The following is a 13841-nucleotide window of genomic DNA, read 5'->3' on the forward strand; positions in this document are numbered from 1 at the left end:
TCAATTCCACTTACAGACCCTTCTCACTCTGTCAAGTGAATCCAACAAACCTAAAACAAAAGTGTTTGGCGCTTGCTTCCTCTGCACAGGTGGTTAAGGGTGAAGCAGCAAGGGAATAAGCGCACTGACCAGACAGAACACCAGCTCCATCCCTGTGATCCAAATACAGCAATGATTGAAATCTGAAGAGATTTAAGCCAGTTTTCTTTGCAGCTGGTTTAAGGCTGCAATGCAGAAATGCTCTGACAGCTTTATACCCTTTATAGAGCTTTATAGATTGAACATTTACAGAGGAAGATGTTTTTGGATGGTTTTTTGGCAGCATCAAGGAAGAGCGTTTTTAGCATTTCCCAACTTGCTCCAGGTAGTTCTATTGAGGACACGTGCATTTTGGGTAACCAAACCACCCTTTTCCAACCAGATCTTGGAAATTTTCCACCCTTGCTTGCATCATTATAGAAAAGGAAGAGGCAAGCCTCTGAATGCGCGTATTGCACTGATTCAGTGAGGCAGGAAAGTACAGAAGAGCTATACGATTGTGCGTGAGATTAAAAATACACTTTTTAAAAAAACCGGTAATTGTTCCCGCCGGGTGGAAAACACTTTTCTGACACTGTGTCACTCTTGTGTATGGGCGAGGCTCCTCGATTCCCTCCCACATGCCTCAAAAGACGTGAAAGGGAGGAAGTCCCATAAAACGACTTCACTCTCGACCGGGGTGGGGGTGGGGGTCGGGGTGGGAAGGGAAGGAATTTCTTTAATTGGTTGAGTCACATTCATGAGAAGCACTTTTGTTTTGTCCCTTTCGAATTTCCGTCCTTCCTCAAAAGGAAAGGAAACGCGGAAAGGGAAGAGCGTCCTCGCACGCTATACGCCTAACACGACGTCTTCGCTGATTGGATCCTCCCCCACGAGGCCGTCTGGTGATTGGCCGTGGCGCGCGTGTGCTTTTCTTTCCCCGGCCAGCTTCGGAGAGGTGGACGCGGGAGAAGAAATGAGGATGGTTCGGGTTGCTATAGCTGCAGCGAAGAGGCCGAGGAGGTGAGGAAGCGGAAACAGCCGAAGCGACCCCAGACAGCAAAGCATTGTGGGTAATGCTCCCCCCACTTTACCCCCTCCTTTTGGAGAGCGGAGTTTGGGTATCGTTTCCACGAAAGGATGGGAAGGCTGCGTCGTATAAGACGCGCTTAACGTGTGAATGTTACGGCCCCGAGTAATCGGGGTTATGGGAACAGGAAGCTATGTGAACTTCCCGTAGCCTCACATTTCGCGGTGGGTTGTGGGCTAGCTTCTGATGGGGGCCGACACGGACTACGGAGGCCAGCCTTGTGAGGGCGTCCCTGATCCGAAAGGGGAAATGGCGAGGGTGGTGGTTCTACTCCTCTTAGCAGCTTCTACTCCCGCTTTTCCTTGAGGTCGCCAGAGCGCGTCAAGCCTTCAGATGCGGTTGAACTACAACACTGTAACAGCTGGAGCAACGCCGCCAGTGTTGAGGGATGCTGGGAATTGTAGTTCAAGCAGAGAAAGAGCCGCGGCCTTCTTATGGCCGATGATCGTTGGGAAGGGAATATCCACCAATCTGTCACAACGTGCAGCTTCCACAGTGCCATCCTTTACATAGCCGTAACACTTAACACTTATATACCGCTTCACAATGCTTTTACAGCCCTCTCTAAGCGGTTTACGGAGTCAGCCGATTGCCCTCCCCCCCCCCAACAATCTGGGTCCTCATTTACCAAATAAAAGAGGTAGTGAGTAGGGTGGTAATTTATTTGGGTCTGTTCTCCCATGCTTGCCTGTTCTTCCTGGAAATAAGTAACACTAAAATGGTGATAAGGTAGTGTTTTATAGACGCTAACTGCAACGAAATTGTGTACCATGTAAACTGACAGCAAACAGCACTCCTTACTAGAGCCGATGAGGTACCTAGTTAGGTAATGGAAACGTCTGCAAGAAAAAAAGCAAGCTCAAGAGAGCACCAAGGACCCCTTATTTGGCCATTTTCGTTCAAAACAAGTTTGATAAACATTCTGTACAATTGTAAGTAATGAGTAAACATTGAGCTACAAAATATTCTCCTTTATTGGTAACAAAATGTTTTGTTTATTATTTTTGTGTGTGCCGCCATGTTGACTAGAAGTGACTCGGAGACTTACAAACATTAAAAAATGGTAAACATTAAAACCAACAACAACAACAACAATAATAATAATTTGATGATAATGATGAAATTTACAATTGAAAGGTAAGGAGGAAGGCAGCATGAGGTGGGATCTTCTCTTAATCCAATGGCCACCTCCAAGTGGTGCATCCCCATTGGCAGTTCTCAGGCCCTTTGGGGAAGCCAGAAGGGAGGGTGTGGATCGCATCTCGGGGAGGTGGGGGTATATGTGGTTCTAAAGCACAGGCACTGTGGCAGAAAAGGCTCTTCTGGGCCCTGTCAGCTGAAAATCTTTGGCCAACAGAGCCCACAGCATGCCTTTTCTGCTGGCATGGGTAGGTGGTTCCTCAGATAGCCTGGATCCATGTCGTGAAGAGTTTTAAAAGTGATAACCTTCACTTTGAATTGTACCTGGATGCAAACTAGCATCCACTGTAACATGGGCCAACCTATGCCCTCCTCCCCCCCCAAAAAAAAAAATTCTGCCCGTACTGCGTCATTCTGCACTAGTTGTAATTTCTGAATACTCTTCAAAGATAGCCCTGTGTACAGTGGTGCGTTTCAAACATTTTTACTACCTGTTCGGTGGGTGTGGTTTGGTGGGTGCGCCAAGCATGCATTTTGCGTAGGCACAGAGGCTTTCCAACTCGCCTCCTGCAATCCTGCACTCTCCCTGTCGCTTCAGCAGCTCCTATGCAGCAATGTGCTGCGCCACACAAAGCAACTGCCCTTCAAAAGCAGGGAATAAAGGTTAGTATGGGAGCCCAGGCTCCCATACTAACCCAGATTGGGGTGGGCCCAATAGCAGAGCATTGGAGAGAACCGGTTTGGTCTCCGCTGCTTATCGATGCTACCGGCTAGGGAGAACCGGGCCAAACCGGTAGAATACCACCACTGCCTGTGTAAACCACATTGCAGTAGTCCAGGCATGAGAGGATCAGGGCTTGAGTGACAGCATTTTTAACTGTGGTTTTTCCCCAAAATAGGGGAAGACTGCAATTCCCCAATTCCAGTTAGTATAACAATTTATAACTTCAACTATGAATTTGGGAATTTTGATTCTGTGTCAGAGAGCTGAAGATCGGTTGCCATTTAAGGAAGGACTTGGTTCTGCTTAATTGTGAGCCATGCATGTTTAATTAGAAGTAAATAGAGTACAACTACTAGAGGTACTCCCCAAAACACAATTGGCTGTACATTTTTGTTTTAGTTTCCAGTATATCTCAGTTTCTTCAGTGGCAATTAATGCACACTTAATACACTTAGGTTACACATTTTAGTATTAGAGAAATTTTATTACATTTTTTTTCTTAGGCTTTACTTCTGATTTAGTTTCTAGCTGAAAAACACAACGTATTTGGTCCAATTTTGCTTCATATTGTTATGCTAAGATAAATCAGAGTTTAGGACAGCATTTGTAACATATCTGCTAGCTGAATATTACTTTTTTTTCCAAGCTAAAGCTGGATTCACTATTATGCACCTAAAGGTTGAGTTTTGGATCTTAAATAATATTATTTTTTTCCAAATTAAAGCTGAACGCTTAATCCACTATTATGCATGTAAAGGTTGAGTTTTGGATCATAAATAATATTAAAAGAGCCACTTTGGTGTAGTGATTAAGGTGCTGGCTTAGAAACAAAGGGACTGAGTTCTAGTTCTACCTTAGGCATGAAAGCCAGTCACTGTCTCTCAGGCCAACCTACCTTATAGGGTGGTTGTTGTGGGGAAAAGAGGAAGAGGAAGACGTATTAGGTTTATTTGACACCTTGAGTTATTTATATGGGAAAAACTAATGGAGAATGGATAATAATATCATTCTACTTAATGCTTTTATGTTTTTTGATCTGACAATGCCTCTTTCTTGGAAAAAGCACTATTAGAATAATTCAAGTCCAGCTATAGCAGACACCCTTCTCAGGATGCTACATCTCTGTAGAGGGAAATTGACTTATTCATACCAGCTGCAATTTTTTAATTCTATTTTTTAAAATAGTTTTTTTATTTTTTAACAACAAACATAAACAAACAAAAACATAAAACAACAAATAAAACCATCTTTCCATTGTACAATATGTCGGTTGGTACATATCTTTTATGTCAACAGTCTTTCCCTTCTATATTTAAATTATAATTCATATTATATATATCAACTATGCATATTATATTGTTATTAACACCTGATTAGACTTTAATTATAAATTCACATCATTCTTTTTGAGCAAATCTCAACTATTACATGACCTAACACTTAATATCATTCATTTCATTATAATCAATTATAACATATCATTATCATTACTATTATGTTATATTTATAATATATTTTATTTCCCTATTTTCTTACCTAGCAATTGATAAAATAAATCCCAAATTTTATAATAATCTATGACTTCTTGCTCTCTAACTGCTAATGTCGATTTACTGATTTCTGTATATTCCATTATTTTCTTAATCACCTCCTCTTCTATCAGACTTTTTTTCACTTTTCTGATTTTTGGCAAATACAGTTCTAGCTGCTGTTAATACATTTATAATCAGAAATATCAATTTTTACTATATCCTTCAGGTAAGATATCCAATAAAAATATCTCTGGTTTCAAGTCTATATGCTGTTTTGTCATTTTGTCCAGCCATGTATGAATTTTAGTCCAGTATCTTTTGGCTTCCACACATGTCCACCACATGTGATAGTATGATCCAGGTATTTGATGACACTTCCAACATTTCTCTGATTTGTTCTTAAACATCCTTGCTATTCTTGCCGTGGGTAGATGCCACCTGTAAAACATGTTATACAAATTCTTTTTATATGCTATTGACGACATTATTTTATAATTTTGAGACCATAATTTCTGCCATCTTTCTAAATCTATCCCATATCCAAAAATTTTCCCCCTAGCAATCATTGTTTCTTTTACTTGTTCTTCTAATTTTATTCCAAGTAAATATCCGTATAATTTTTTAATCACCTTCTCATCAGTACCTGTCAAAATTCCATCTAAATTTTTTAATTCTATTTTTAATGAGGAGTGCATAGTTTTGACAGTAAAACTTACTGAATTCAGCAGTGAATATATGCTGAGTATATTTAACTGGATGTTCAAATAAAAATGTTCGTGTAATTCTTCAAGAAATAATTGTTCAGCAGTATACAATATAACCATAGAAAGTATGAGAATAAACAGGACAAGGAAAAATCAATGCCTGCTTTTGGAATTATTTCCAACCCCTCAATAGTAGCTTGGATATAGGACACAGGATCAAGAGGAGGGGCTTAGAATGGAGTAACCAGCAACATTTTAATGCACTGTCCAACTGCCTCCACCATAAGGATACATTGGGGAAAAATAAAGATCTTTTTTTTGTCTACAGTCACTAACCCATAATTCAGCAATCTTTCTTTTGCTGGCTTCTCTCTTCCCTTCCTCTCCTCCACACACATTCTGTTTAGTTTAGGGAGAACTATCTTGCTTTTGGAAAATCGGCCTTTTTACATAACTTCTTTCCAATATTCTGTTGAGTTAAAATTGTGTTGTTACTCATAATTTATTCCCTTATCGGGAGTTATTGTATGCAGTCCTTTGCCTCACTTTCTCTCTTTAGATTGTGACCTCTGAGTGTAACATTTGAACTTGAGCAATCTTCTCTGATTAGAAATGGAACGTACTGGTATTGTAGGTCTTGTCTACCTGCTTTTCTAAAGACTTCCATTGACAATTAGGATGATCAAATTGCTTGACACATGTATGTAACTCAGTTGATTTTATCTTACAATTTGGTTCAAATTTAGGGCTAAAAGAAGAGCTCATTAAATGAATATTTCTACCATATTTATACTACAATGGAAATTAAAGATTGTATTTTTTTTCTCTGCTATACAGATAAATACCCACCATGAATTTTGAAGGTCTTGATCCAGCCCTTGCAGAGTATGTTCCCTCCCTACATCCTGCCCTAGATCCCCACCTCAACCCAAATCTGTTACAGAATGTGGAGCTGGATCCAGAGGGAGTTCCTTTGGAAGGCATCGCTGTGCCTGAGTCAGTGCATATCATGGAGGGCATGTATTCTGAACTCCACACTGTTGTTTCAGAAGTGGGTGTACCTGTTTCCTTCTCCCACTTTGACCTACACGAAGAAATGCTCTGGGTTGGAAACCATGGAGTAAGTAGGTTTTTTCTTTATGTGCCAGGTTTGATTAATTTGATTATAAGCAGGGGTGGGATTCTACCAGTTCTCACCTATTCGCTAGAACCGGTTGTTAACATTCTAAGTGGTTCGGAGGACCAGTTGTTAGAAGAAATTACTGGCCTAATCCTGTAAGGAAGCCAGGAAGGAAACATTCTGCAGTTGCTTACAGAAACTGCTTCATCATTAACCCTTATTACATTCTTGGCAGGACTAGACTTCCTGTCTCAGGAACTTCTCTGGAGTTTTTTTCCCCTCCTTTGCTGGTACTTTGCTTGTGTGGAGTGACCATTCAAAGTTACAATGGCACTGAAAAAAGTGACTTATGATCATTTTTCACATTTACAACTTGCAGCATCCCCACAGTCATGAGAGGCCAGGCGAGAAGATGCGTGCCTCGATGTGAGTGATATTGAGTTGGCCACGCCCAGCCAGTCACATGACCACCAAGCCACACCCAACAACTTAGCCACACCCACAGAACCGGTTGTTAAAAAATTTGAATCCTACCCCTGATTATAAGTTTGCATTAGATCATATGCTTCAAACTAACTTGGTGGCCTTGAATGGATGATTTTAGGAAAAGATAGAATACAATTTTTGAAATTGAAACAGATGAATGTTTTGTAACTTAGTTACTTTGTGATCTCACTGTATTTGACCAAACAGTGACATGTATGTTAGCCAAAGGAAGAACAAGCTAAGATTAATTGACTTAGCAGACAGTATTAAATATTTGAGTAGGTGTAAGAAACAGAAGATTTCATGAGAATTGAAAGGAAATGGGCCCTTTGATTGAGAAGGCAGTGAATTGGGCATATTTGGTTTTTTTAATAAAAAAAGTCTTCCTCATTGCAATATCTGTACATTCAGCCCATTGTTGAAAAAGGTTGATTGACTTGCCTCTCTCTGTTTTAGGGTCATGCCACTTCTTTCTTTGGTCCAGCCCTGGAACGATATTCTTCCTTCCAGGTACACAGCAGTGATGACATTCGACAGATCCAAAGCCTGGAAAATGGTGTGCTGTTTCTGACCAAAAACAACCTAAAATACATGTCAAGAGGTGGGCTCATAATCTTTGATTACCTGTAAGTACCTTCTATTTCTGGGAGCTCTTTGATGATAGCAAAATACTTACAGTTTTTTATAGCCTTTTCTTTATATTCAGCAAGGGGTTTTAGCCTGCTTTCTCCAAAATCTTGAATGTAATTCTTAGAACTCTCCAAAACCTAAAGGATGTGCAAACGTCGTAAATCAGGGAACAGAACATTCCCACAAACTACTTCAACATTTAGTTTCTCTCTGAGCTATGCTAGACTTAGTCTTGGAAATGTGTGCCATTTCAGAAGTTAGTTTGGCAGTTCTTGGAAGTGAATGGTGCACACCAGAAATGGATTGAGATTTTGTAAATGTATTTATCATATATTTATTATTACAACCTATGCATTGTTCTATTTCTAGAGACTATGAGCAGCTTGTACACATTTTTAGAGAAGAAAAACAAATCAGTTTTTGAGATATTACTTAAAATAAATTAATATCAAGATTTTTAAAAGCAAAACAAAGGATTATAAAAGTTTATTCAATCAAGGTTAAATTATATTTTTTCTTCAAGTAGCTTTTATTAGTTTTTTCTTGACCAGGAATAAGTGATGAGGCCCTAATTATCTTATAGATAAGATACATCAAGAAGAATTTTTGTTTCATGTTTAGAAAAAGAGATTAAAAAAGGCAAGTGCTTAACTTGTGACAGAATTTCTGAGAGAAGATGAAGAGAAAATGATAAAAAATAAATTTATGGGATATTATTTGAAGGGATTAAATATCAAGATTTCAGTATATTGTTGTTTCTGGTGGTTATTAATGTAATTTTTGTTGACTAAAATTGAATGATTAGACTTTGTTTACAGATATAAGATAAGGAACTAAGATTTTTTGGATTTTTAGAGAAATTATTGTGTAAAGAAAAGAAAAAGAATATGAAATTGATTTATTTGTTTAAGGTTAATACACACACACACACCCATAAATTCTGTTAACTTTTAATGCCATTTTGCTGATTAAAACTGAATGATGAGTCTATCATTTCTGATGGATAAAAGATGAAATATAGAATGAAGATACTTTTTGTTAAAAAATTGTTATATTTTTCTTAGCATTGACTACCTTTGTGTTTTTAATGTTCAGTAAAAATTATTATTAAAAATAGATATTTAGGCACTGAATCATGATATTGGTCTTCCTTGAAATTGCATGTATTGCTTGAAATTGTAAGACACATTTAGGAATTCTCTCCACAATTTTTGTCCTAGTCTCACCCTTTTTTTGTTCAGAAGTCATCCATTTTATGGAGTTTAGCCTATAGTATACCATTTTTAATATATTATTAAAATAGTAAAATAAAGTAAAGATCTACACTGAATTATGATAATGAAGTGAAACAGGAATTAAGTATATTCCCATGATTAAATTAACCAAACGTAACAAATAATAAACAATCCATTTATTTATATTTCATATTTTGTAACTGTCCTCCATTTCCCTCTGGGCAGTGTACATATGGTAAGTATAAATGTCTTTGCGAAATCACTTCATTAATTTATTGAATCTGAATTGTGTAACAGCATAATACTCAGTCTTTTTAAAACAAAAACTTTTCAAATATAGAGAACTTCATATCAGGAAGTTCCCTTTCTTTCCAGTTAAATCTAATTATCCTCTTTGGTAAACCCCAAGTTTGATAAAGCCAAAACTTTTTATAAGACAAGAAATTCTATATTGTAGGAATCATGTAGTTTATCATGCAAAGATTGAGTGGGAATTTTGGTCCACAAAATGTTGTTCATTGTTGACTGATGGAAAAGACAGGATATTAGAAGCATGATGTGGGCTTTTTCATTTTATGCTTCTGATGCATTGCATAGCCGATTATTTCCTGTTTGAAAAATTCCACAGAAACTGTAGCTTAGATTTCACAGTCTGTTTTTCTGAAATAAATAAGGGGCAAGGTCAGTATCCGATGATGACCAAAGGTTTTTGTGTGTGTGATGTACCATTGTTTATATTGACTTAAAAAGATATAAGAAAATTGTGTAAATGGAAGATATCAATCAGATCTGGCGTCAACTGTTCCCTTTTTTTCCTGAAGCATGGATGAAAGCGAGGACATGCATAGCCTTTTACTGACTGATCCTGGCACTTTGCTTGTTGGAGGTCTAACCAGCCATGTGATTGAAATAGACCTCAATACAGTGCAAGAAACTCAGAAGGTACCGTGTTGTTTTACTGTGGTATTGATCCAGATAACAGATAACAGATAATCAGAGTTGAAGGGACCTTGTAGGTCATCTAGTTCAACCCCCTGCCCAAGCGGGAGACCCTACACCACTTCTGACAAATGGCAGTCCAATCCCTTCTTGAAAGTCTCAACTGATGGCGCTCCCACAACTTCTGAGGGCAAGCTGTTCCATTGGTTGATTGTTCTCACTGTCAGAAAGTTTCTCCTTATTTCCAGGTTGAATCTCTCCTTGTTCAGTTTCCACCCATTATTCCTTGTCTGGCCAACAGGCACTTTAGAAAATAGCTTAACATCTTTTTTATAATGTGGTGACCAAAACTGGATGCAGTACTCTAGGTGTGGTCTTACTAAGGCTTTATAGAGTGGTATTAGTACTTCCCTTGATCTTGATTGTATCCCTCTGTTAATACAATTTAGGATTGCATTAGCATTTTTGGCTGCTGCTGCACATTGCTGGCTCATGTTTAGCTGGTTGTCCACTAAGACTCCAAGATCCCTCTCACAGTTACTGATATTGAGTCTGGTTTCACCCAGTCTATATGTGTACTTTTGGTTTTTCTTGCCTAACTGTAGGACTTTACTTTTCTCTATATTGAATTTCATTTTGTTAGATATGGCCCAGTGTTCTAGTCTGTCAAGATCCAACTGGATCTTGAACCTATCTTCTTGGGTGTTAGCTGTTCCTGCCAGCTTAGTACCATCTGCAGATTTGGTTAGTTCCTCTTCTATTCCTTCATCTAAGTTGTTAATGAAGATATTGAAGAGTACTAGGCCTAAGACAGAACCTTGTGGCACCCCTAAGATCCTAAGAATCTCAGACTGCTGCACAGCGTGGGTTTGGTTAAACACAGATATGAAAACAAGGGTTTCTACCGAAATATCAATTTCTCTCAGTCTTATAAACAAACTGTGAGTCTAAAGCTGAAGACATACTGCTTAGCTCATGTTAGAGAGAAATAATTCATTGAGAAATACTATTCCCTCCCAGTGATAATTTTTCAGATAGTACTGGTTCTTGTTGTGACCAGTGCGAATACCATTACTTCTGCTCTCTCTCCCCCAAAGAGGTACTGTTGAAATAAAAATTAAATTGCATATTTCAAAACAAATCTGTTTTGTAACACAGATAGTGTTACAAATGTTAAGAATAAGATGATAATACAAAATCACAATACAGATATGAATAGAAGAAAAAAGGAGTCACAATGGTACTCAGCAACACCCTTTTCCTGACAGTTGGTGGATGTTTTGGTTAAAAGAAACAATGGCTTAAATTTTCCCTGTCCAATTTTTTTAACTCCAGCTTATATCTGTATCTCTATCCATTTTAGTATTCAGTGGAAATTCCTGGAGTTACAATTATGAGACAGTCCAATCGTTTCTTCTTTTGTGGTCACACCTCAGGAAAGGTAATATCACCTTCCTTATTTCAACCTCGTGGCTTCCAAGAGCTATAAGCAGCTCTCATATAATATATCTTAGGCTTTTTCGTTAGGTTTCCCTACGTGATCTCCGTACTTTTGCTGTAGAACATGAGTTTGATGCCTACTCAGGCAGTTTGTCCGATTTTGACGTCCATGGCAATCTGTTGGTGACGTGTGGCTTCTCCAGTCGAATGAATGGCCTAGCTTGTGATCGTTTCCTCAAGGTGTATGATTTACGCATGCTGAGAGCCATTACACCTCTGCAGGTCCACATTGATCCTCTGTTTCTGAAGTTTATTCCTACCTACACGTCTCGCTTGGCCATCATCTCACAGACAGGCAAGTAGCCAGCTGAATTGTCCTCTGATCTCACACTCATCATCATTATTGCGCTGGAACTTTAGAATGCTATTTCATCAAAATGTAACCCTAGAAAATAAGCGAAGTCATAGGAGGAATGTTATGTTAAAAATCCAGAGAGAATTCATTTCTTCTTTTGCTTTCTGTTCTAGGTCAATGTCAGTTCTGTGAACCTACTGGATTAGCCAATCCTGCTGACATATTTCATGTTAATACAGTGGGACAGCTAATAATGAGCTTTGATGTGTCATCCAGCAAACAAGCTATGGTTTTTGGAGACTCGGAAGGCTGTGTCCACTTGTGGGCTGATTCACCTGAGATCACCTTCAACGCTTACTCCCGGGAAACTGACTTTGCCTTACCTTGCATTGTGGATACCTTGCCCCACCTTGACTGGAACCAAGATCTCATGCCCTTGTCACTTATACCTGTTCCTCTGACCACTGAGTCGTTGCTGTCTGACTGGCCTGCGGCCAATTCTATCCCTGCACCCAGGTACTTCTTCAACCTAGGAGTGGTAAGAAGAGGATAGAAGTTGTGTGAAAGTAGCATCGTTTGAGATGGGGAGTTTGGAGGTAGCATCCTCGCTGTTAGGGGAGCATAGCTTTAAAAGGAATGATTAAAGAGATTTTTAAAAGGCTCGTCTATTTTGCAGACGAGCTCCACCTGTTGATCCAGATATCCTTCGGACGATGAAGAAAGTTGGCTTCATTGGATATGCTCCAAACCCCAGGACGAAGCTCCGGAATCAGGTAGCAAATTTGAGACCTTCTCGTTTTATGTGGGGGGCTATAAGTAAGTATTAATGACTGTCTCATAAGAGTTTACTGTTTATAGTTAGGTGGGGAATCCTACAAATACAACTGAATTAACGCTCTCAAATTTTCACACCACGGGCCACAGTGACTCAGGTTTTTGAAAATTAGCAATCGGAGATGTCTGATGTCTAAAGGTCTTTCTCTCTGGTTGAGTCTGGAGTTAACATTATTGCAAAAAGTATGGCGTTGATGTGTGGTTTAGAGCCAGGTGGAAGGAGAAAGGAACAGCCATATGGATTTGGGAGTTGAAGAGTTTGTTATTTTCAACTATATCTGATTGTTTTTGTGCATCTGCTTTGTTTTGGCATTGCAAAATGTAAAATAGGAAAAGGTAAGTGGACAAACTGAAAGTGAGCTCTTTTCTGCAGATTCCCTACCGATTAAAGGAGCTTGACAACGAATTTGATAATTTCAGTCAAGTCCCTGAATCCCCCATAGGAAGAGAAGAGGAGCCGCGGATCTATATGGTGGCAAAGAAATACAGGAAAGTGCGTTTTTAAGTGCTTCTCAGAATCTTCACCTTTTTCTTTAGAGAAAACTGTAAAAATACTCAAGGGGGCGGAAGTAGAAAAAGATTAAAATACCTGTTCTTTGCACCATAACTTATAAGTCTCAACCCCACCTGGAAAAATAATGCTGAGCTTCCTTCGTTAGATTATTACTATTTTTGAGCTGGGGGTAAGAAAAGCTAATGTTGAAATCTATGGTTACTACGGTAATATCACAAGCATAATGTTGAAACAGGGATTATGATGTGAGAATTTTCTTGAATTAGGATCTTTTTGCAAGGCACTGTAGGGCAGTGTACGTGAAAGAGAAATTATAGTATTGAAGGCCTCTGACTTATGCTGTTTTGCTAAGTTACCATAAGTGCACTGTCCTAAATGGGTTTGTAAGATTGTCACACCAGAACATTTTTTTTTTGGCTTGTCTTATTTAGGTCACAATAAAATATTCCAAGCTGGGCCTGGAAGATTTTGACTTCAAACATTACAATAAGACACTCTTTGCTGGTCTTGAGCCCCACATTCCAAATGCTTACTGCAATTGCATGATCCAGGTCAGCACAATATTGTTTCTTTTTTTGTGATAAGCCCATGAAGCAATTCCTCTTCCTCCTGTAACTGTAACTTTATCTGTCCTATCTTCGTAGGTTCTTTATTTCTTAGAGTCTGTCCGCTGCTTGGTCCAGAATCATTTATGCCAGAAGGAGTTCTGCCTCAGCTGTGAGCTGGGTTTTTTATTCCACATGCTGGATTTGTCCAGGGGAGACCCTTGTCAGGTAAAGATAAACAGATCTTTGTGTTCTTTTACGAGGTAGGGAAGGGCAAGCAGAACCTTTGGCGTTTTGATCAAAGGTTATTTAGAAGACAACACAAGAAACTTCTTTCAAAGCGTCAAGTATAGGGTTGTATTAAACTTTCTGGGCAAGGATGATGAATAATGGCTAAAAACCAAGTTTACCAAGTTTAGGGCCAATTGTTCATTGGTTGGTTTATACTTATTGGTAACTGAATATGATGGGATACAGCTGGAAAGAGTCAATTTCATAGAGGCCTCGTGTGTTAGAGCAATCCCAGGTGGGAGCT

At 38.9% G+C, this 13841-nt stretch overlaps 1 protein-coding gene across 5 annotated transcripts in view; it reads left to right on the forward strand.

Moving 5' to 3' along the window:
* The first annotated feature begins 670 nt into the window (after positions 1 to 670).
* Positions 671 to 13841, forward strand: part of PAN2 (poly(A) specific ribonuclease subunit PAN2) — a 35035-nt gene continuing 21864 nt past the window's right edge. For 3 of the 5 annotated variants that reach the window (XM_026717420.2, XM_087925214.1, XM_087925215.1), the window contains exons 1-11: positions 906 to 1087; positions 6046 to 6328; positions 7271 to 7440; positions 9501 to 9621; positions 10982 to 11059; positions 11146 to 11413; positions 11587 to 11929; positions 12090 to 12186; positions 12621 to 12740; positions 13193 to 13312; positions 13406 to 13534. In XM_026717420.2, coding sequence (XP_026573205.1) covers positions 6059 to 6328; positions 7271 to 7440; positions 9501 to 9621; positions 10982 to 11059; positions 11146 to 11413; positions 11587 to 11929; positions 12090 to 12186; positions 12621 to 12740; positions 13193 to 13312; positions 13406 to 13534 — 1716 coding nt within the window. In that variant the 5' untranslated portion in view covers positions 906 to 1087; positions 6046 to 6058. Of the gene's footprint in view, positions 1092 to 6045; positions 6329 to 7270; positions 7441 to 9500; positions 9622 to 10981; positions 11060 to 11145; positions 11414 to 11586; positions 11930 to 12089; positions 12187 to 12620; positions 12741 to 13192; positions 13313 to 13405; positions 13535 to 13841 lie in introns of all 5 variants that reach the window. The other 2 variants (XM_026717423.2, XM_026717421.2) reach the window with 2 other exon arrangements.

Source organism: Pseudonaja textilis, chromosome 2 (genome assembly GCF_049901715.1).
Source record: "Pseudonaja textilis isolate UNSWEBS1 chromosome 2, rPseTex1.2, whole genome shotgun sequence".
In the NCBI taxonomy this organism is placed as follows: domain Eukaryota; kingdom Metazoa; phylum Chordata; class Lepidosauria; order Squamata; family Elapidae; genus Pseudonaja; species Pseudonaja textilis.